A 23,764-nucleotide genomic window follows, 5' to 3' on the forward strand; every position below is an offset into this window, starting at 1 on the left:
TTAAGTTATTTAAAATGAATGAAAAAATTATTTGCTCAAGCACTTGAATACAATTTAAAAACTGGAAGAGCCATTTCATGCAGCATTTGACTTCAGATACCCTCGCAAAAAACTATAAAACTTTATGGCCATCAGTTGTTTTATTCTAATGTTCAATCAAAATTTCTGTCAGAGTTATCTGCTAAGATATCAAGAACTGTTAATTTGTAAAGAAAAAAAAACCTTTCCAAACTATATTTCCCTATGTGAAGGGTGCTTCCCCCAACTGTAAATATCACCACATGGTATTGTAGCTCATCAATAAATAATCAAAACTACAGTTGGAATAATTAGTCTGGTCTAGCGAGATGTCTTGTTAACTGTTTATCAGTCTTCCATGATTTGTATTAAATATTTAAGACAGTGGAAGGAATCAGTCTCAGTTGCAAATCTTGATCAGTATTAGTCAGAGGTCCAAGCTACAATAACACACCCACTAAATCAAAGTCATAGCAGGCTGGACAGAAAACTCTAATTAAACTTACTTTCCCTGTCTTTCCCTCATGGTTACACTTTGGACATTCCCAGCAATTTGGAAGCTCTTCATTGACAACTCCATCTCCATCCTGTACCTAGTAACAAGTGCAGGAAGTCCATGTCATTAATAAAAATCAATTCTGATAATTGCTAATTCTTCAGCAACACACACAAAGTAAGATTTCTCACTAAAAATACAATTAACAATGGATAGTTACGTACATCAATATTATCCAAAGACCACATTATCAGATTGTTGCTCTCTAGACCTTTTTAATGTTTTGTAATGGGAAGAAACAAACGCAGGACAAAAAGCACTTAATAAATTATTTCCAATAACAGCACATCTTTCCAATCATGAACTACCATCAGCCATATGCTTTGCACTGCTGGCACACATGGAACCTTATTTCAGATAAGGCAGGTTAAAGAGTATAACGGTGTATGTTTCCTGTAAGTTTAAATCATACAGCAATTTTTCTGCAGAAATAGCGTGTTTAATCTGCCCCTTTACAGTCAAAATTGTTGTGTTCAAAGTCAGGTTGAAGTTATGGGACTGCACATGTTCAAATAAAACAGATGTGGTAGAGAGTGCTAATTTCACAGTTATATTATTTCTGGAACATTTACTGTTTGATGCATGTTTCCATCTCACATGGTGCACAGAAATCTTGCTGCAGAATTTCTTACTTCACAGCTTTTTATTAATCAGCATTGAATTAATTACTTCAGTGGGTTGGGGTGAGTATCACAAATAAAGTTCAGATCACTTGTATAGAATCCAGAAAATAACATTCACAGCCAAATGCACAGCAAGAGCCAGAAACACCAGGGTTCTTCCTACCCCCACCCCCCGCCCTCATTCATTGAATATAGGCAACATTGGCCAGGTCAGTACTTATTGCCCATCCCTAGCTGCTCTCGAGAAGTTGGTGGTAGAACAACTTCTTGAATTGCTGCTAACTGTGTGGTTTAGGTACACCTGTGTTGCTGTCACAGAGAAAGTTCCAGGATATTGACCTAGTAACAATGAAATTCACTGGCAAGTGTGAAGTAATTAAAGCTAAACAACGTATTTCATTTAAAAAGTGTTGACCAGAACTTAGACATCAAAATGAATTCTATTTACATGCCTCTACTTTCCTGTAATTTGGTTTAATGGAGAGTGGTTAATCTGCTATGATCAGCAACGTTACTGAGTTGTACAGACATAAACTGATAACCTCAAGTTTTACCAGAAGAGGTGCTAAATATTCTGTTGCTTTAACTTACTCAAAAGAAGTATAACTTTAATTAAGGACATAATATGAATGTGTAATTAATTATAAAATAAGCATAAAGCATGATAAAACAATGTTTTAGGTTTAATCTTGCAATTCTCACACTGCTTTACAGCATTACAGTATGTCGAACAAATTAGATTGATAAAGATTTTTTTTCTCTTAAGACAATGGGCATTGGGATAAATTCCTACATTGTATTATATCAAGGTAAGTAGCTGCTGTAAGGTTTTATCTCAAGGTAATTACCAACAAAACATCCACTTTAGTGGCTGAAACACTAAGGAGATTCATTTTATATTTACACATCTTTGGGCTTCTATTTCACACTGATGACAATACTCAATCTTTTGTGACACTTTCCTCTAATTTTCTTTTAGATCTATTTGATGACCTGCTGGAAATCAACTTAAATATTAAACAAAGTATTCCAGCAAAAGTCAGCACTTTTAAAAGGTGAAGGGAAAGAATTACCTTTAACTGCTTTACCTTTAAGCAGCCAGGATGCACAATTTCATTACAAATTGAGCATTCCATCAGCATGAAATTGAACTTTTCCTCCTCTTCTTCCACAGTGTCCTCCTTTCCTGCTTCTCCACAAATGAGACAGACTGCTGTATGTGGCAGGACCGGCTATGGAGAAAACAGACACCATAAAACTGCCATCTATGATACTTCAACATGCCATTATAACCCACAGCAGTTGTTCCTAGTCCATGCTAGCATTATCTTCAACTATTTTAGTTATGTGCCCCACCACACTATTGTGTGTTCAATCACTTTTCCATACTGCCTTAATTTGGAATCTGTCATTCCAAAGTCCTTCTGAGAAGAATCTCCCTCACCTAACTTTATTTCTTTCAGCGTATTGCAATTTTTTTTCCAATTTACAAAGCATCTACAAACGAGTCCTTGTTCTGTCTGATTGAATACTAAACACAGATATTCCAATAAAACGTCATTTGTACTGACACAGACCGACTCTTAAGTTCTCCTTCATTTAGTGCACTCAATTCCAAATAGAATTAAGTTGAGCAGTCCATAAAAATGCCAATCCATTGTCTCAGCTTCCCAAAATTAAGGTTGCTCAAAAAATTGCCATTGCTATCCCATTTTATCAATCCTGTATTTGTCAACCTCCATTGCTTCCTGCTTGCCAACACATTAAGGAAGAACAGACTTTTGAATTCAACAATGTCCACAATACTACGCTATGTTACCCCTAAAATTTCCTTCAGCTTTTAGTGTTGGCATGTACCCTCTATATTTCTAGCTCTGCATTAACTCTTAATTTCATTTGATCAATTGCAGTCTTCAGTCCTCCGCCTCATCAACTATGTGTCTACAAAAACTAAATCAAAACTTGTTTGACTATAATAGTGCACTTTTATTAGATTTTCCCTTACTGCATTTACTTTTGTCTTTTCACATATTGTGTAATAAAGGTATTTTATCAATAAAAGATATTTTATAAATATATGTAATTCTGAAAAAGAGCAGCCGGTTGCTCTCCTAAAACAACAGCAAATCAAAATCACCTGTACTCCATAAATGTACATTTTGCACCAGGTAAGATTTAAATCCAAGAGTTAGGTGATGCAATATCTTACCATTATCATCACTTTGGGTTCAACACAATACAAGGAACATTAATAGTCTGACACAATGCTCTGACAGTGGATTACACAGGATAAACAGCACAGAAACAGGATGGCATAGAATATGTAGAAAAAGACCACGTGTCAATCAGTCTACACTGGTGCTTATTCTCCACTGAGTCTTCCCCAGTCTTCCCTCATCTCTCACTGCAACCCTCTACTCCCTTGAGAACCCGATTTAACATTTACATCAAGGAAACATGACAGTATAGCAAGCCAGGGACAAACACTGATTCCACTTATCCTATTTAACCGTAAATTCCTCTTTATCAAACTCTGTAGATTAACCAAAATAAACAATTAGACGTTTACAGGGTTGGGCAGATTTTCCAGCTGTTGTTGTTGCTATGTAGTGTAAACACATAATAACATAAAAAATACAAATTAGAATAAGCACATTAATATATAGATTTTAGTTCTAGGGTGGAATCAGAGAACAACAAACTCTGCACTTGGCAAGGCTGCACATGGCTAGCCTCATGCAATTTCAAGCGGCTGGACGAATTGCATACTCATTCAAGTTCTCAGTCCGCATTGAGCCTACCGACTAGTGTTCAGAAGATTAACAGATTATTATAGGGTAGTAGTTGCTGTGGTGTATATTTACTTTCCTTTATTAGTCATTCAATTTAGTTCAAAATGTAGTCTGACACCATAACGTTTTCTTAGCAGTCAGAGCAATAAAGTGCTGACTAGAGGTATTCCATGTTCTAAATAAAATAATCCAGCAGTAAATTACGGAGATTTGTAACTCAGCAGCATGCAATACCCAATTTATATTTGGTTCATTAGAGATATAGGACAGCTGATATTGATGGCCTTCCATCAAGGTATCGATGGTAGACCAAATTACACTTCATAGTTTCAACGAAGAATCACACAGTACACAGGTAGTCATTTGCACCATTGTGCTTGTGCTGACTCGATGTAAGAGCTCAGTGCTTAGCCATATTTTCTTGTTTTCTCCCCAATAACTCAGCAAATGGTGCTCGATAATCTGTATTAGACCATGACTACAATACACCAAGTCTCCCAATGGACCTGCTACCACTATTGCCCAAAATAGTCCAAATATGTATTCCAAACATTTGTTCAGTTTCCTAAAAAATACAGTCAAGAATGTGGGCTTCAATGGCTGGGTCAGCATTTATTGCCCATTCTAATTGCCCTTGACAAAGTGATGATGAGCTGTCTTCTTGAACCCTTACTAGCCATGGGTATTGGGCAACCTTTACTGCTGATAGGAAGGGAATTCTAGGATGCTGAACCAGCGTAAAAATATTGGCATTTGGTATAGGTTGATTCAAATTCTGAGGAGTGCTGCACAACATGTAACAATCAGAAACTTCCTCACTTCTGACCGTATGATGGATTTAAAGTCATTGAAGACGACGGGCTGGGCCTAGGACACAGGCAGAAGGAATTCCTACCAAGATGAAGCTGAAGTGACCAATCTCCAACAACCACAGCCATCTTCCTTCATACAAGGTTTGATTCCAACTAGCCGAGAGTTTTCCCCAATTTCCACTTAACTCTAGTTCTGAGTTGCAATGGGCATTTCAAAACTGTTTCTCAGAAAACGTACAAGATGACAAGAGTTGGTTGCAGACAGTTATAATATGCAATCTTATATAGCTTGTATGTGTAAGATTGCTTTGGAACGGTGTCTGAAATTTACGATAAAATGAAGGAGCTCATGTGATTTGCAATGAAGTTTGTCAACAACCTGGTTTCTGTGTTTGAACGGTTGAGAAATGGGATGAAAGTGCACGGTGAATACAGTTTCACATGCTCCTTAGTAAAGAGTTGTGTATTGAATTTCAAAGATAACACAGCATCAGGATCTCAAGGATAGCTAATCAGTGTTTTATCCTTGATACAAGGCCCATGTAATTCACACTAGCACGGAGACTGTCTTTAAGAAGGCAACAGCCTTCCCTGAAAATGGGGATAGATTTTCGTAAGAACAAGGAGCAGGAGTGGACCATTTGGTCCCTCGAGACTGCCCCGCCATTGAGTAAGATCATGGCTGATCGTTTTGACACTCAGCTCCACTTACCCACCTGCTCACCATAACCCTTAATTCCTTTTCTGTTCAAAAGTTTATCTAGCCTTGCCTAAAAACATTCAGTGAGGTAGCTTCAACCACTTCACTGGGCAGGGAATTCCACAGAATCACAACCCTTTGGGTGAAGAAGTTCCTCCTGACCTCAGTCCTACATCTGCTTCCTTTTATTCTGAGGTGATGCCCTCTAGTCCTGGTTTCATCTGCTAGTGGAAACAACCTTTTTCTGAAGAAGGGTATCAACCCGAAACATCAGCTTTCCAGCTCTTCTGACACTGCTTGGCTTGCTGTGTTCATCCAGCTCTACACCTTGCTATATCAGTGGACAGACCCTCCCTGCATCCATCTTATCTACTCCCTTTATAATCTTATGTTTCTATAAGATCTCCCCTCATTCTTCTGAATTCCAATGAATACAATCCCAACCTACTCAGTCCGTCCTCATAATCCAACCCTCTCAACTTTGAAATCAACCGAGTGAATCTGCCCTGCACCCCCTCCAGTGCTAGTATATCTCTTCTCAAGTAAGGAGACCAAAACTGTACGCAGTACTTCAGGTATGGCCTCACCAGGACCCCATACAGCTACAGTGTAGCCTCCCTGTTTTTAAACTCCATCCCTATAGCAATGGCAGACAAAATTCCATTTGCCTTTTTAATTACCTGCTGCACCTGCAATCCTACTTTTAGTGATTGCATGCACAAGGGCATCCAAGTCCCTCTGCACAGCAGCGTGCTGCAATTTTTTACCATTTAAAACAAAGTCCATTTTTGCTGTTACTCCTACCAAAATGGATGACCTCAAACTTATCAACACTGTCCTCCATCTGCCAGATTTTTGTCCACTCACTTAGACTATCTATATCCCTCTGCAGACTTTGTGTCTTCTGCACACTTTGCTCTAACACTCATCTTAGTGTCATCTGCAAATTTTGACACACGACACTTAGTCCCCAACTCCAAATCATCTGAGTAAATTGCAAACAATTGCGGTCCCAACACTGATCCCTGAGGCGCACCACTGGCCACTGACTGCCAACCAGAAAAACACCCATTTACCCCTACTCTTTGCTTTCTACTAGTCAAGCAATCCTTTATCCAAGCCAATACATTACTTGTCATAGTTATCTTATGTAGCAGCCTTTGGTGTGGCACCTTGTCAAATGCCTTCTGGAAATCCAGATACACCATATCCACAGGATCCCCATTGAGGACATTACTTGCATGGTGGACAATTTACCTATTTGCAGCATGGTATTGAGTGAGTTTCACAGCATCAGTCCACTAAGGTCCAGGATCAATTTTTTCCATGATCTTTCACTTTTCACCATCGCGGCCAATTCCTTCGAGGTAACTAATTGAGGTAGAGCCCCCCCAACTGACTGTAAACCCCACTTAACCTCACTGAGGGCTCTTCAGCTTTGACTTTCATAAATGACCATTTGATTGAGCAATACAATGGTTCATTATGTTAACTGCTGGCAAATTTGACAGCTCTGATATTGATGTAGCATGGTGTGTTAGAGGAGCATATCCAACTCCTGTATGAATGAAACATTTACTGTTCAGTGCACTGCACCATCACAAGCTGCCTATCTGCCACTGCTTCTAAAGCAAACTGGTAGTAGCACGTAAGTCATAGGTGTCAGTCAGCTCCCGAGTATAAGAGTTGACAGTGTGAAGTGGTGGCTGGGTTCGTCTAAGAACAAATGTGGTGACAAAGGTGGTTTACCAATGTGGATTTGTGTAGATAAAAGGTCCACAAGGATGGTGACCATGGAACATGCAGGAAGAAGCAGGACAGCAGAACGATGGCTAACACAGACATTTGATGAGCTGAAGCTACTCGGTATCCACTCTATTTTACCTGTCAGGAAGATGCATTGTCTTGTTTCTCAGTGCAGGAAGGGAGAACTAGAAATAGCATCTAAACTCGGCAAATTACATCACTAAGAGATAAAAGATGTTGCATTTAATCAAAAAGGTAGAAATTTTAAAGATTATGAAGCAGTCTTTGGAGGTTAGCAAGAATTTGATAGGCCAAATGGCCTGCTTCCACACGGTAGGGATTCAATGATTCTAGTTGCTATTTGGCTCCAGCAAGCAAGTGAAAGTCTGTGAAGAAGAGAGTTCAAGCAGCATTAAGTACTGGCAAGCCAAAAGGATCATGTCAGCAAATTCTGGGGAGAGGAGCAATTGAACTATTTCCACGCTTTCCCTCCACCAACAACATCACTGCGTCTGTAAGCGTGCACAGGGTAAGTTTACAGGGTTGACAGTTTTAACTGGTAGTGTTTTATGTGTCGACAGTCCACAGTTGTTTATCTGTAGCTATAATCTATTTATCCGTAATAGTCATTCTTGTTATGAAACATAGTCTATGCTTTCTGTTAATCTGGATATAAACACAAGTATATTAAGGAAATTTGCATACATTGATTAAATTTTGCATTTTTGTGATGATGCCAAAAATGGCTGGGCTCTACTTCTAGGACACAATTCAGACAGGCATAACATCTGGAAGAGCATTATTATGGAATGTAAGCATGAAGGGGAAAATTAGAGAAAGGATAAGTAACCCATATTTCAACAAAATGTAAGGACATATTTTTGATGTAATATTTACATTAACTTAACTATAGAATTTGCTGTAGGACAACAGGGGTAAGGTGAATTAGCTTGCACTTTTTCATGATGATTATTGAGGGACCTATGTTGGAACTGGCACGTGTGGAATCAATGCATGAGAAAATTTACATTAGCAATATTCTCCCCCAGAACATGTAAACCTATAGGTGGGAAAATTGCACTTGACTGAAGCACTTGAAGACTAAAACTATAAAGCAGTAGCTTGCATTGAACATCAAAAAGTTTTTTTTTAAATGTCCAGGTGAAGAATTATTGGGTTCATTATGCCCTTGAGATTGAAAGAAGATTAACATCAAAGCTAGGTCGCTTTACTTGAAAAGTGTCTCTTCCAATGTGATTTTGTCAACAAGAAGTTAAAATTAACCAAAGATTAGGCATATTAATCCTGAGCTTTAATGCCTACCAAGCTGCTAATCGTTAAAAAGTTAATTCACTGATGAATGAAAAACTGAAGAAAGAAATGGCGGTAAGGCAGCAGAGAAACATCCAATCCACCTGTTCATTGACATATTTACTATCAGCAGTCTTTTCTTAATTCTTGACAGTAATAACAATTTGCAATTAACACCTTAATTAAATTAATTCTACTAAATTTTCATAATCTATTTAAAAGTTAAAATTTTGCTAGCAGAAATAAAAAATACAATATGAATCCTTCATTAGTATTATATCCAAAACATATGAAACTGAGCAAGTTATTTTCTTAAAGCTGTGACCTCCACCAGCTGGAAGGACAAATGCAGCAGTGACAAACCACTTCATGCTCCCTTCCACATCATGTCACCCACACTTGGAACTTTCCTCGCTGCCATTCCTTCATTGTCGTTGGGTCAAAATCCTGGAACTCTGGCCCTTACAGCATTCTGGATAGCACTAATTTCACTCTGCCTTGGAATCAGTGATTCATTAAGAAATTACAGTATGCTTTGTAAACAGAAAAACATGACCCCACACCTCAAAAACATTTATCAGAAAAACCTAATATTAATATTGCAGGACAAGTCAACAGAACTGACAGCGACTTTGCCTTTGAATACGGGCTAAGAAAATATGATGATCCTACAGTCCAAAGCATAGGATGGGACAGGAGCAGGGACAGGCAAGGAGGGCAGGTTATTGCAGGTCTTCCCAGAAAGTAACTTTTGCACTTATGGCACTTGCAGATATGCACTTCCCTCCTTAATCTTGCAGTGCAAATTCATTCTTAACCACATTACCATCCCCCTTTGGGATAATCTGAACACCAGATTTTTGCTGGCACTCAGTCAAAAGACTAGAAATGAACACATGAATTTTGACAGCGTTAGCCAGCTTCTGAACCAAATGGAGCATTACGGCCAAATCTATTCAATATTTACACATGCAGCTTTTAAGCAAAAATCAGGAATCATACCTGCATTTCTTGCCTAATGCTAAAAGCAGTTGTATAGATTATTTTAGTATTCTGAAAGAAGCCAATTCACTCCACTCAAAATGGGTACCAAATATCAGTTCTCCATTGCTTTAAAAGATACTCTTAGATCGACTGGAGAGACTTGCTAATCCATTAGAAGGATTTGTTTTTTAACAATAACAAACACACATTCTTTCATTGCCTGGTTTCCTTTAAACGTGAAGAATATTTAACAATCTGCAACCAGCTGAATCAGCATTTTTGGATGTACTGTTCCTAAGTTCTGGTCAACAGGATGGATGATCAGATAGTGCACCTATAATCCTGTGTCTCAGTTGATACTTTGAAATCCAAATTTTTTCAGTTCAATCACACACAGATAGGGCAGTTAACAAGCAATTTGGCATGCTTGCCTTCACTGCTCAGTCCTTTGAGAATAGAAATTGGGAAAGTCATGTTGAGGTTGTACAGGACATTAGTGAGGTCTCTTCTGGAATACTGTGTCCAGTGCTGATCGCCTACTTATAGGAAGATTATCATCAAGCCAAAGTCAGTTCAGAAGAGATTTACCAGGATGTTGCTGGGTATAGAAGGTTTGAGTTATAAAGAAAGGCTAAATAGACAGGGATATTTTTCACTGGAATGTTGGAAGTGAGCCTTGGCCTGGTACAAGTTTATAAATAATGAAAGGCATTGATAGACTTGATGGCAGTTGCCTTTTCCCAAGAATGAGGCATTTCAAGACCAGGGGGTACCTTTTTAAGGTAACAGGAGAGAAATTTAAAAATGACGAGGGGCAAACTTTTTTTTAAACAGAGGGTGGTTTGCATGTGAAATGAACTTTCTGAGGTAGTGGTGAATATGAGTAAAATTACATTTAAAAACACATTTAGATAAGTACATGAATAGGAAAATTTTGAGCAGGCAGGTGAGACTAGTTCAGTTTTGAATTACGTTCGGTGTGGGCTAGTTGAACCGAAAGGGTCTGTTTCTGTGCTGTGCTGTCTGACTCTATAACTGATCTGGAGGGAAATGCTTGCTGTACAATGGTCCAAGACCTCTTCATTCAGTGTTTCACCATGCTCAAAATCTTTCACTTCAACAATCTAAGGTGGCTCAGAGACCCGTTTTTGGTCTGGCAAGAATGTAAGAGTCTTGCTAGTATGAGATCAATAGCCACAAATGTGGGAAACTGGAAACATTTCACCATATTATAACTTACAGCAATGCACTGCCTCATGATACAGGACTGCTTCATTCTCCCTGGTCCTCCAAACTTCTTCATGTCCTTGCAGAAATGGCACTCCCCACATTCTGTTCTTCGACATGCCTCGCATTTTCGACACCTTGTTCTCCTCCTGCGTGCTCCAGCCGTAGCCCTGTTTGCAGCAAGCTTCACAGCTGCAGAAGTTCCAAGCTTTCCTTTTGGTCTTCCTACTGCTCTGTGCTGTAAAACAATAAGGAAAGTAGAATCTAAATTACCTCAGTTTGCTCAAACATTTCTTTTCACAGACTATAAACAAATACCAAAATTCAGTACAATGCAACAACAGAGCGCTATCTGTTCTTTGAATGGCTATATAGATGCCCATATTTGTAGCAAAGTGATGGAAAAGGATATACCATGAAGGCTAAAGACACAAATCAAAATGCTCCTAATTCACAGAAATTACCTAAATCTACATACCAACACTAAGAAGCCAGTACACAGAAGTGTTTCATTATGTGAAAGACATACTGACAGGCCACTCTCTGGTTGCTATGCATCTCTGTTCAAGACTAGAAATAATAGACCTTCTTTTAAAAATAATTTAATAAAACCAGTCAACATCATGAGACAGAATAATTGTAAATATGAATGTTTTAAAGGAATTTAGCTTCCTTCAGACTTGCTGCAGCACATATGAGATTTGCAGCACAACCACATCAATAGGATTAACCGAATTCGACTAAAAACAACTTTATCCTCTAGCTGCCTCTTCCTTTCCCCTTAGAAGTTGTTTGAAGTCAAAAGTCAGCAATTCATCCCAAAGCTGTCGTTGCTAATTTCTTACGTTAATATTTTGGAGAAGCAACTAATGCAACCTCTGCAAATAACTTACCTTGATTGAACACACATAAAAGAGTTAGCAAACAAACTGAATCAATACATCCCCTCATACAGATGAGGGTTCTGGTGTAGAATCATGCAAAAATGACATTATTTGTTGTTACTTTCCTTTTCAAATGCTCATCTGTCAGCATAATTTAACTGGTGCACATTTCCTGTCATCACAACACACTTCCTGCGTCAGATCTGATTGGTTACAATGTCGTGCCTAGTCTTTTGCACCTAGAAGCAATTGGAGAGCATGGAGTTGGTTCAATGTGGATGAAAGCATCAACTAGAATCTGGCGCTGCCACACAGAATTTGGATGTTGCACTTGTGCCTACAGCTGGTGTTACTGACAGGCAACAAGATGGAATCATTGGAGAGAACGTATAAATCCTTTGAGAAGTTTGGGGAGTGGCTGCATGGGAATAGGAAGAGAATCTACCCATGGATAAAGATAACAAAGTGTGTAGCTGGATGAACACAGCAGGCCAAGCAGCATCTCAGGAGCACAAAAGCTGACGTTTCGGGCCTAGAGCTCTCTGATGAAGGGTCTAGGCCCGAAACGTCAGCTTTTGTGCTCCTGAGATGCTGCTTGGCCTGTGTTCAGCCAGCTACAAACTTTGTTATTTTCGATTCTCCAGCATCCACAGTTCCTATTATCTCTCTCTCTCTACCCATGGATAAATGTGACTATACATTCCAGCAATAAATATTCTCAAGAGATTTATGTTTAAGGATTAGACATGTCCTGAACCAAACTGTTCCAGTACAGCAATAACAGCATCTACCCAGTAATGTGGAAAACTGCCATGTCCTGTCCACAAAAAGAAAGACAAATCCAATCTCACTAATGACCACCCCATCAATTTACTCTTAACCATCAATTTGATGGAAGGGGTTGTTAACAGTGCTATCTAGCGTGCCGTTCCTCAGAAATAACTGTTTCCTGGCACTCCATTTTTGTTTCACCAGTGATCTGACCTCATTAGTGCCTAAGTCCAAACGTAAACAAAAACGCTAAGCTCTAGAGGGGAGATAAGTGAGTACCCTCGACCAAGGCAATATGTGAACAAATGCGGCTTCGACGAGCTCGAATAAAACTTAAATCAATGGAAATGAAGGAGAAAATCCTCCACTGGTCAGAATAAGACCTTGTACAAAAGAAAGTGGTTGCGGCTGTTGGATGTGAATCATCTCAGCACCAGGGGCATCACTGCAGAAATTCCCTCAGGATAGATTCCAATGCTCGACTATCTTCAGCTATTCCAGTGAACTACCTGCCATCAGAAAATCTGGAAGGGGATTTTCACTGATGATTCTACAAAGTTCAGTACAATCCTCAGCTCCTCAGATACTGAGGTAGTGTGGTGTTTACAAGCAGCAAGATCTGGAAAACATCCAGTTTGGGCTGAGAAGTGGCAAGTAACATTAAACCAGAACTACTAAATTAACAGTAGACCAAATAATAGAGTTTTTAAAAATCTGAAAGAATAATTTTACATAAAGCCACAGAGATTTACAGCATAGGCCCATACAGCACAGAGCTACCCAAAACAAATTTTACTGCTGTACTGTTCGCTAATTAGTTTTTCTCACTGTCTCGGATATTTATCAAATTTTACTTCAAAAGGCTGCACTGGTTTCTAAGGCCATATGATACAAGGGCAGAGTTAGGCCATTCAGTCCTTCATGTCTGCTCCACTATTCAATCATAGTCAATGATATGTCTCTACCCTCAGATCTAAAGGTCATCCCTTCGCTCTAAGACTGTGCCCTTGGGTCCTGGTTTCTCCTACTAGTTGAAACATCTTTTACACGTGCGCCCAATCTAGGCCTCTCGGCATTCTAAGTTTTAATCAGAACACCCTCCTCGTTTTTCTAAACTCCACTGAGTAGAGACCTAGACTCCTCAACCACTCCTCATGTGCCAAGCCCTTCATCTCCAGAATCATCCTTGTAAATCCTCTGGACCCATCCAAGGCCAGTACAGCCTTCCTTAGATATGGGGTCCTAAGCTGCTCACAATATTCCAAATGTGGTCTGACCAGAGCCTTATACAGCCTCAGCAATACATTCTTGCTCTTATATTCTTGTCCCCTCGAAATGAATGCTAACATTGCATTTGTATTCCTTACTGCCAACTGAACACATATGTTAATCTAAAGAGATTCCCGAAGTGGAACTCGTGTGTAGCTTTGCACTTCAGATTTCCAAAGCCTTTCCCCAATTAGAAAATAGGCCACACCTTATTTTTCAGACCACAAGGGCATAACCTCACACTTCCCCAGACTGTATTCCATCTCCCATTTCTTTGCCCACTCTCCTAGCCTATCCAAGTCCTTCTACAGCCTCCCTGCGTCCTCAACAACACCTGTCCGTCCACCCATCTTTATGTCATCAGCAGACTTGGCAACAATGCCCTCAGTTCCTTCGTCCAGATTATTGTATAATGTTGTTCCAACACTGAACCCTGTAAGGCTCCACTGGTCACCAGGTGCCATCCTGAAGAAGGCCCCTTTATCCCCACACTCTGCGTTGATTTTACTTACGATTTGAATACATTTTATTTCTAACCTATCAACCAGTTAGCTCTTCTGCCAAATAATTTAGGCTTGATCCTCTTGTACTTCACATGCTTCTCTATTTTGGCATATTACCCATATCATTGACTTTATTCTTCTTTTTCTACTAAATCTAACACTTCAAAATCCAATTTTTTAATATTTCAAGTTAGCCTGCAATATGGTTATGAGAAAGACAGCTCCTTCCAGAACACAATAGTAAGTCAATGTTACTCTTGAAAATCATTTAATCAGTCTTTGCATTTGAGCACAAACGCCTGATCTGAACACAGATATCATAAGGAAATTAGTTAGTGAAGTTACTTTATGAAATTCTTAATTAACACAAAAGACTTTTGTTAACATCCTGGTTTGATGGCAATCTCACTATTCTAATTTATGCTGCGCACTGATGTTGAATAAATGCCACAAGGCTGTTTTGTCACTGATCATTTGGGCCAGCAGTTTTTAAACAATTTCAGCAAGGATGCATTAATATATAGTGGTGCAAGAGCAAGTATGGGTGCGTCAAATGCACGTGGCAGTTTATGAACAGTGGACAGGTTAAGTTGTCCAGCGCTAAATGACTGCAAAACACAGAATTACTAGCTTTTTATGCTTAAGGTGGACTTGGCTCTCCTAAGAGCCTTAACAGGATGCTCGCCCAAACAGTCTGAATCATTATCCTTGTGGATAGAAGTCATTGTTCAACTTTATAACGTAATCAGTCACAGTAAACCAATTAAAAACCAAAACAGAAAGCAAACAGGAACCTCAGATTTACGCAAACATAATTCTTACGTTACAATGGTAAACAGATCAATTGATTGATGCACCATCCCTAATCGACACTAAAGCGTGAAACATGTGCCTTTTAGTGATTATCATAATTTTATCTTGCACGGAAACACAGTGTTCAAATTTAGATTCATGCAATCAGGTTAAAAGAAAAAGATAAACTATTTAAATGTGCTTCTACATGCTTTGGGATGAAAGTATTACCTCTGTTAATTGAATGCATTTCTAAAAAAACACAACTTCTTATTGTAGCATCTGAGTGTTTTGAAACAGGTTAATTTTCTAGCCTTAACAACTCCTTTGAGCGCTGAAACGGTTAAAACAAATCCCAAAGTCAATCTTAAATGATTAAGAGATCTTAATATTCACCTTTTTACCTTGATGTGGGTCAACGTTTTACTGGGGTTACTTGGCCTAGTTTATTAAACACTACTGATAATTCAAATGTCCTTTTGAATATAAGTTCTGACACACAAGCAAACCAAACCATCAACGCTTTTCTCATAACTCGGTTATCTCAAAGTTTTTTTGGGTGGTGGGTGGGGTAAATGCAGAACAGAACACTATTCTTATGTGAACTGAGACCACAGGATCATCCTTTAATCCCAAATTCACTGCCTGTTGAGCTTATTTTACCAAATTGAAATACTATCCATTTTGTATCCATGTAGCCTAGAAACCAATCTTTCCTACAACACATTTTTGAAATATTTCCAGAGAAGAAAGAGATGAAGATTTAATGGTTAATTTTTTTTGGGAACATTAAATGAAATGAACAAAAATGGTGAGATAACAAGGTGTAGAGCTGGATGAACACAGCAAGGCTGACATTTCCATCCTAGACCCTTGTTATCTCAGATTCTCCAGCATCAGCAGTTCCCACTATCTCCTTAACAAAAATGGTGCAATGTATGGAGCAACATGAGTTGTCCAAGGAAAGACATGCACCCATTTAATGTTTTCAACTGCTTCCTCATTTTTGAGCTATTTAAAATCAAGTTACTTTAATATTAAATTTGATTACTGCTAGTCATTTCTGATTATGCATTCATGAAAGACATTATTTCATAATATTGGCAGAAAACGGTAATGCTGAAGATTTAGCATCAAACATTATGTACTATTGCTGGATCACTCTTGCCATCCCTCCAGTGCTTCCAGATTGTCAACATGCAATTCTGGATGAGCAAACATTTCATTCAACGACAAACTGGAAAGAACAAAACCTTAGATAAAGTGTAGAGCTGGATGAACACAACAGGTCAGGCAGCATCAGAGGAGCAGGAAAGCTGGCCTAGACCCTTCTTCATTTCTGTTTGTTGCGTGATGCCTGTTTTGATGGTGGCCAGACCTTTGGTTTCAAATCTGACCCTGAAATGAGCTGTCCTTCTCATATCTGCACCATAACAGGACCCTGGAAATAAAATCACAAACTGCCCAATCAACAATGCAAAGTTCTCCTCACAGACCTTTGGCAATTTGCACTAAAATTAGAAGAACAGGTCTCTGAGACAGTGATAATGAGAACTACAGATGCTGGAGAATCCAAGACAATAAAATGTGAGGCTGGATGAACACAGCAGGCCCAGCAGCATCTCAGGAACACAAAAGCTGACGTTTCGGGCCTAGATCCTTCATCAGAGAGGGGGATGGGGTGAGGGTCAGTTAGGTACAAGCCTGACAGTTACCCTCACTGAATTAACATCATACAGCTAATATCCCAGACTTCTCCATCACCATTTCAGTGGCGGGGGGAGGAGGAGGAGGAAGAGGAGTGAGAAGAGGAGATATCCTAGTGATATTATTGATAGACTATTAATCCAGGTAATGCTCTGGGGATCTGGGCTTGAATCTTGCCATGGCACTTGCTGGAATTTGAATTTAAAACAAAATCTGGAATGAGAAGTCTAATGATGACTGTGAAATCACTGTTGATTGTCAGGAAAATTCCTGCTGGTTCAATAATATCCCTTAATGAAGGAATCTGTTGTTCTTTAGCTGGTCTGGGTGCCATGTGACTCCAGGCCCACTGCAATGTGGTTACCTCTAAACTGCCCTCTGGACAATTAGGGATGGGCAAAGAACGCAAGCCTAGCCAGTGATGCCACAACCTGAGAGTTAATTTTTTTTAAAAATCTCCTGTGCATTGCCAGAACAGGCCCATTAAAGATGCTGTTATTGTGGCATACAATCAACTGGGAGTGGACCCCCTAAATCAAAGCAAGGAAACTTGGGAAATAAGCCGATTACTGCCTTCCTCTGCTGATGAATCAGCATTCATCCATGTTGAACATCACTTTAGAATGTACATAGGCTACTTCAATGTCCATCATCTGAAACACTGGGCCTGTGGCAGATGGTGAGGGAACCAACACAGGGGAAAGCCTAGTTAACTTCATCCTTTCCGATCAGTCACTTTGCATCCAATGGCAAGATTAATAAGGACCACCACACAGTCTTACTGAAAACAAATCCTTTACTTAGGCTTACAATATCCTCCATCATGTTTTGTAGCACTATCAGTGTGCTAAATAGCATAGATTCACAACAGTTTAGGCAACTAAATCTGGGCATCCATTCGGCATTTTGTGATTGATATTCACTGTATTCAATCAGGGCAGCAGCGCTGGTTCAATCAGAAGAGCATACCTGCAGCAGCACCAAGCATAACTAAAATAAGGTGTCAAAATGGTGAGACAACAACACAGCAATACAAAAGCATTCTAAACAATAAAACAGCATGCAACAGGAAGAACAAAGAAATTGCACAACAAATTAACCAGATCAAAGCTCAGCAGTTCTACCACATTCAGTTGTGAATGATGGTTGACGTGAACAACTAACTAGAGGGGGGCCCACAAACATCCCATCCTCAATGCTGGGGCAACTAAGCACATTAGTGCAAAAGACAATGCACTGAAATCCTCTTCAAGAGGAGCGAGATAAACCATCCGCTTGGTACTTCTCATTAAAGTCACCAGGATCACAGATTTCGGTCTTCAACCAATTCAATTCAATTCACCCCTCATGCTACCAAGAAACAACTAACATACTGGATAAAAACATTACGAAGCTCTACTAACTTCAGTATTACAGCCAGGATATAGTGTTCCAGAACTAGCTGTGTGCCTAGTTAAGCTTTTGACAGATAACTTCTAATATCAACATCCAGAGGACAATGTGAAAAATTGCCCAGGTACACCCTGATGACATATCTAACCCAATCAAATGCCACCCCACTTCTCTGCTATCAAACATCAACAAAATGGTAGAAGGTGTTATTAACATGCTATCAAGCAATACTTGCTCCCCAATGCTCAATTTGGGTTTCAAACCCCATTGCAGCCTTGGATCAGGCATGGGATGGACAAAAGAGACAAGTTCCAGAAGTGATGCAAGACTGACTAGCCTGCAATATTCAAGACACAGTGGCACAGTGGTTAGCACTGCTGCCTCAGAGAGCCAGGGACTCGGGTTCGAGTCCAGACTCGGGCAACCATCTGTGCGGAGTTTGCACATTCTCCCAGTGTCTGTGTGGGTTTCCTCCCACAGTCCAAAGATGTGCAGGTTAGGTGGACTGGCCATGCTAAATTGCCTGTAGTGTTCAGGGAGGTGTAGATTACGTGAGTTATAGGCAGTTGGCTCTGGGTGGGATGCTCTGGAGATTCATTGTGGAGTTGTTAGGCTGAAGGCCCTGTTTCCACACTGTAGGGATTCTATGAAAAAAGACCGTATTTAGACATGTGAAGCAATAAGTTGAACAAAATTTAGGCTGATGGGAATCAAAGGAAGACTCTTCATTCTTTGGGAATTGTACCGTACATAAAGGCAGATGTTTACAGTTGTTTGAAAATCAATCCATCTAGCCCCAGGACACTGCTACAGGAGTTCCTCATGGTAGTATTCTAGGCCCAACCATTTTCAGCTACTTCATCAATGATCTTTCCTCTAGCACAAGGTGAGAAAATAGAGATGTTTGCTGATCATTGTATAGTGCACAATATCATTCACAGTTCTCAGACACTGAAGCAGCTCCTTCCCATTTCCAGCAAGACCTGTACAAAATTCAGCCTTTGACCAAAAAGTGGCAGGCAGTATTTTTGTGCCACGTCCAACAAAAAAGTTAACCGTCACCCCTTGCTGTTCATCAATATTGTCATTTCCTCAACCATCAGAATTCTGAAGGCTCACTTTTGACCACAAACTTAACTGGATTGGTCATAAAAATATTTTGACTGCAAGAGATGGTCTGAGCTGCAATTTCTGTGGCAGGTATCTCATCTCCTAACTCCCCAATAAGTACCCATCATCTGCACAGCAGAAGTTAGGAATGTATTTGCACACTTTCAATTAGCCTGGATGAGTGCACTTGCAACAAAACCTTCTGGTCAACATCATCCAGGACTGTGCAGCCCCCTTGTTTTGCACACCATCCATCAATGACTGCCAAGTTTTTGACAGTCTTGGCTCTTGGCTCAGGAATTCTCTTCTGCCTCAGAATCTCATTTTCCTTATGACTCTCCTTAAAACCACTGATGAACTTTTTCATCGTCTTCCCGAATATCAAGTTTTGGGCACAAGATCAAGTTTTCAGCCCAAGATCAAATTTTGTTCTATAACAATCTCATGAAACTCTTAGAATTTCACTGCATAAAAGGAGCTATATAAATTATAACAGTTGTGAGCCATTGCTTTACATCAGGGTAAGCTGCTGTTGGTTGAGAACTACTATCGAGAACTTTCAGTTGGAAGATGGAAAAGTGCATTGATAAATATTTGTGAAATTCTATACAAATAATGTATCTGAGACTGAAATGTATTAATGTAGTTCCCCCTCTTGTCTGAAATAGAACCAAATATAGCCAAGGAATAACACTGGTAATAGAAGTGACAGGGGGAACCAGAGGACAAATGAGTTTGAAGTCTAACTCACAGTTTATATTTTGTGATAATGAACCGATCACTTATTTTTGACTATAGGACAATGTGCCAATGATGGCAAGAGTCTTGTCTGGCTTCAACACAACAGTGCAGCCTCAATATGAACAGGAGTTTCTTTTCAGTTATGACCTTAATTTGAATGTACAAGAGTGTGACAGAAAACTATCGACTTTCTTTTTCCCTGTGTGGTAGAGATTTTTTTTAAATAAAGGAAATGAACACTCTCAACCTTCCTGTAAAAGCTCTGATGGTTTAAAATAGATTTTTATTCTACACTGTTATGCTCTCTCTGTCAGAGGAAACTGAATCCTCCAGGGATCAGATTGAGGGAACTCTCCCAGCCAGTATTCCTTTTGGCACTTACAATGAATCCATTATACATTGCATAAGGCAGGGCCCATAAACTGCACCATATTCAATGAAATAAATATGGATATTAAATAACAGATTAAACAAAAACGTGTGGGTTCCGCTTCGTACCTCAAACCATGCTCGGCGGCCGAAAGGCTGAATCCCCAATCTTATTTTGGATTACTGTTATGCACTTTAGGCCCAGCACTTCCAAACCGTTTTAAATTAAATTGAGAATGATTTTCTGCCCGAGACCCTTTTAGGCCCAAGCCGTCGGTAAATCAGTCCAGTGCGGGGGGGCAGGGGGGAGAAGAGTTAACTCGAAGACTCACTCGCTAGTCACTTAAAATTTCTCTGCGTAAGTGTCTTCAATCATTCATTATTCTGAAGTGCCATGAACGCACAACCACAGCCATTTACAGAATAACTCATTGTTAACAGCGTAAGGTTTCTCCTTTCCTCGCCCCTCCCCCACACTACCCATGCAGCAAACAAGGCAAAAGCTGGCTTTCGAGCTGCATCACATTTAATCGTTTCCTCCTTACCAAAATTGTGAGCGCGCACTTGAAACTATATAATACGCTACGGCTAACATTTAACAACTGCTGTACTTTGTGCAACAGTAGTATTAAGCAACGCCACTGTCTAATAGAAGTTATTTTACAGTATAACATTACATTCTGCTCTGTAGACACGCTACTCAAAAACTAGGGCCAATAAAGAGACTCCAAAGCATGAAAAGCGTACATAACGAAATGAATACTGAAATATTTCAGGCAACTGCATATGCTGATTTGCTTGTGATCAGTATTTCAACAACATTTAAGAACTCAAAGTTCCACAGATGCATGTTAAATGCTTTAAAGGATGAGGTTTAGTCTGTCTTACAGGGCATTACTTCGTGGCCTCGGTAACGGATAACTGGCATCGTTAACAGTCAGGATTTGTAATGCCACATGCTTCAAGTTTAAAAGTAACACCACCAGTAATGTTTAAAAAAAATAACAATCTTCTGGCAGCTGTCCTAAAAGCACGAACAGCCACCATCATTATTCAGCACAAGAGAGCCTGGCTTCAGCTTAGCTACTTTAGGCTTATACATTGTTTCCCAATAAAAGCTTTCTGCTTTTTCCCCCCCCCCCCCAAAATGAAAATGCTTCTACTGTGTCCACAATCAAAGCTGAAAGCTGACCTGCTCTGGGTCTGAGTCATACTCCTCATCATCTGCACTCAGGGACATGGCCAAATCTCAGTCTGGGCCCAGCCAGAAACAAACTGACATGGCTGGACTGCTGTAGTAACGAGCCTCCACCATAAAACCAGCTTCCACGCTCAAGACTCATCAATATTCATGAAGGAAGGTCAGGATGGGGTTGAACCGTTTCAGTTGACCAATCAAAAATAAGCAGATGCATTATTTTGAAAAACAGACAATAGAGCGGCTGCTGGTTGTGATTACAGCCCAGAGTCAGCAAGAGGAATTACATTGTTAAGGGCACACACGCGACACATTCACACATCACCCTGCTAAAGCGACGTTAAAGCTCTTCCCCAGCCACTTACACATCTGACAATGACTAACATTAAATCCAAAGTATGCAATGCTCTGGGCAAATACAGCAGCTAGTTGGACTATAATTATACACACACAACACAATATGAGTGACCATAAGTATCCATACAAGTGAGCAGGAAGTCTGTTTTTGGTGATGTTCAATATAGTGCAATAGTGTTTGGAACACCAAGAAAATTTCGTTATTTTCCAAAAATGCCACGGCATATTTGTGACCATAACTCTGTTACTTTTGCAATAGTCATGGAAAATGATAGGTACATACAGCTGGGCAAGGTTTATAATTGGGGGAAGGGTAATTACAATTTTGTTAGGCAAGAACTGGGTAAAATAAAATGGGAACAGATGCTGTCAGGGAACAGCACTATTGAAATGTGGAGATTGTTTAAGGAATGCATACTGTGTGCGCTCGATATGTTTGTCTCTCGCAGGCAGGGAAGATGCATGTAAGGGAGCCTTGGTTCTCAAGAGAGGTCGAACGACTGGTTAAGAGGAAGAAGAGGCTGTGCTCCTGAGATGCTGCTTGGCCTGCTGTGTTCATCCAGCCTCACATTTTATTATCTTAGAAGGAGGCTTATGTAAGGTTTAGGAAACATGGAACGGAAAAGGATCAAGACGGATACAAGTTATCCGGGAAGGAGCTGAAGGAAGGGCTTAGGAGAGATATAAAGGGGGCATGAGAAAACCTTGGCAGATAGGATCAAGGAAAACTCTAAGGTTTTTTTACACATATGTGAGGAATAAGAGAACGACCAGAGAAAGGGTAGGGCTTTTCATCCATGGATTGGAAAGGGAATTTGTGCACATAGCCTAAAGAGACAGGAGAGGTCCTTAATAAATACTTTTCTTTGGTATTCACAACTGAGAGGGACCTTGTTGTAAGGGAGGGTGGTAGGCTAGAGGAGGTCGATGTTAGTAAGGAAGATGTTCGAGGAATGTTGAGGAACTTGAAGATAGATAAGTCTCCCGGGCCTGATGGGATTTATCCATGAATTCTATGGGAAGCGAGGAAAGAGATCGCAGAGCTTTTGGCGATGATCTTTTCATCCTCACTGTCCATGGGTATAGTGCTGGAAGATTGGAGACAGGCAAACGCCATTCCCTTGTTCAAAAAAAGGGAAAGGGGAACCCTGGAAATTACAGGCTAGTTAGTCTCACGTCAGTGGTGGGCAAATTATTGGAAAGGGCTCGGAGAGATAGGATTTATGATCACTTGGAAAGGCACAGTTTGACTCGTGATAATCCACATGGATTTGTGAGGGGTAGATCATGCCTCACAAACCTTATTGAATTCTTTGAAGAGGTACCAAACACATGGATGAAGGTAGAGCGGATGTGGTATACATGGATTTCAGTAAGGCATTTGATAAGGTTCCCCATGGGAGGCTCATGCAGAAAGTAAAGAGGCATGGGATAAGGGGAAATGTGGCAGATTGGATTCAGAATTAGCTGACACAAAGACAAAGGGTGGCAGTGGACGGAAAATATGCAACGTGGTGCTCAGTTAGGAGTGGTGTACCACAAAGATCAGTCCTGGGTCCTCTTCTATTTGTGATTTTTGTAAATGATTTGGACAAAGGAGTGGAAGGGTGGATTAGCAAGTTCACGGACAATACAAAGATGGGTCGATTTGTGGATAGTGCGGAGGACTGTTCTAGGTTACAAAGGGACTTTGATAGGATGGAGATCTGGGCTGAGAAGTGGCAGATGGGGTCTAGCCCTGAAAAGTGTGAGGTGATTCATTTAGGTAGGACAAACTTGAAAGCAGGATACAGGGTTAATGGAAAGATTCTTGGTAGTCTGGAGGAACAGAGGGATCTTGGGGTTTATGTCCACAGTTCCCTGAAAGTTGCCACCCAGGTGGATAGAGTTGTTAAGATGATG

The 23,764-nt window shown here is 40.0% G+C and overlaps 1 protein-coding gene across 18 annotated transcripts in view; it reads right to left on the reverse strand.

The window, feature by feature from the left end:
• LOC125464024 (lysine-specific demethylase 2B-like) overlaps positions 1-23,764 on the reverse strand; it is a 216,739-nt gene that overhangs the window by 31,437 nt on the left and 161,538 nt on the right. For 11 of the 18 annotated variants that reach the window (XM_059655045.1, XM_059655036.1, XM_059655041.1 and 8 more), the window contains 3 exons: positions 10,783-11,007; positions 2,271-2,429; positions 523-611 (listed from right to left, as the gene is read on the reverse strand). In XM_059655045.1, the coding sequence (XP_059511028.1) occupies positions 523-611; positions 2,271-2,429; positions 10,783-11,007 (473 nt within the window). The remainder of the gene's footprint in view (positions 1-522; positions 612-2,270; positions 2,430-10,782; positions 11,008-23,764) is intronic. The other 7 variants (XM_048555973.2, XM_048555972.2, XM_048555970.2 and 4 more) reach the window with 5 other exon arrangements.

The sequence above is a fragment of the Stegostoma tigrinum genome, chromosome 26, assembly GCF_030684315.1.
Source record: "Stegostoma tigrinum isolate sSteTig4 chromosome 26, sSteTig4.hap1, whole genome shotgun sequence".
Taxonomy (NCBI): Eukaryota; Metazoa; Chordata; class Chondrichthyes; order Orectolobiformes; family Stegostomatidae; genus Stegostoma; species Stegostoma tigrinum.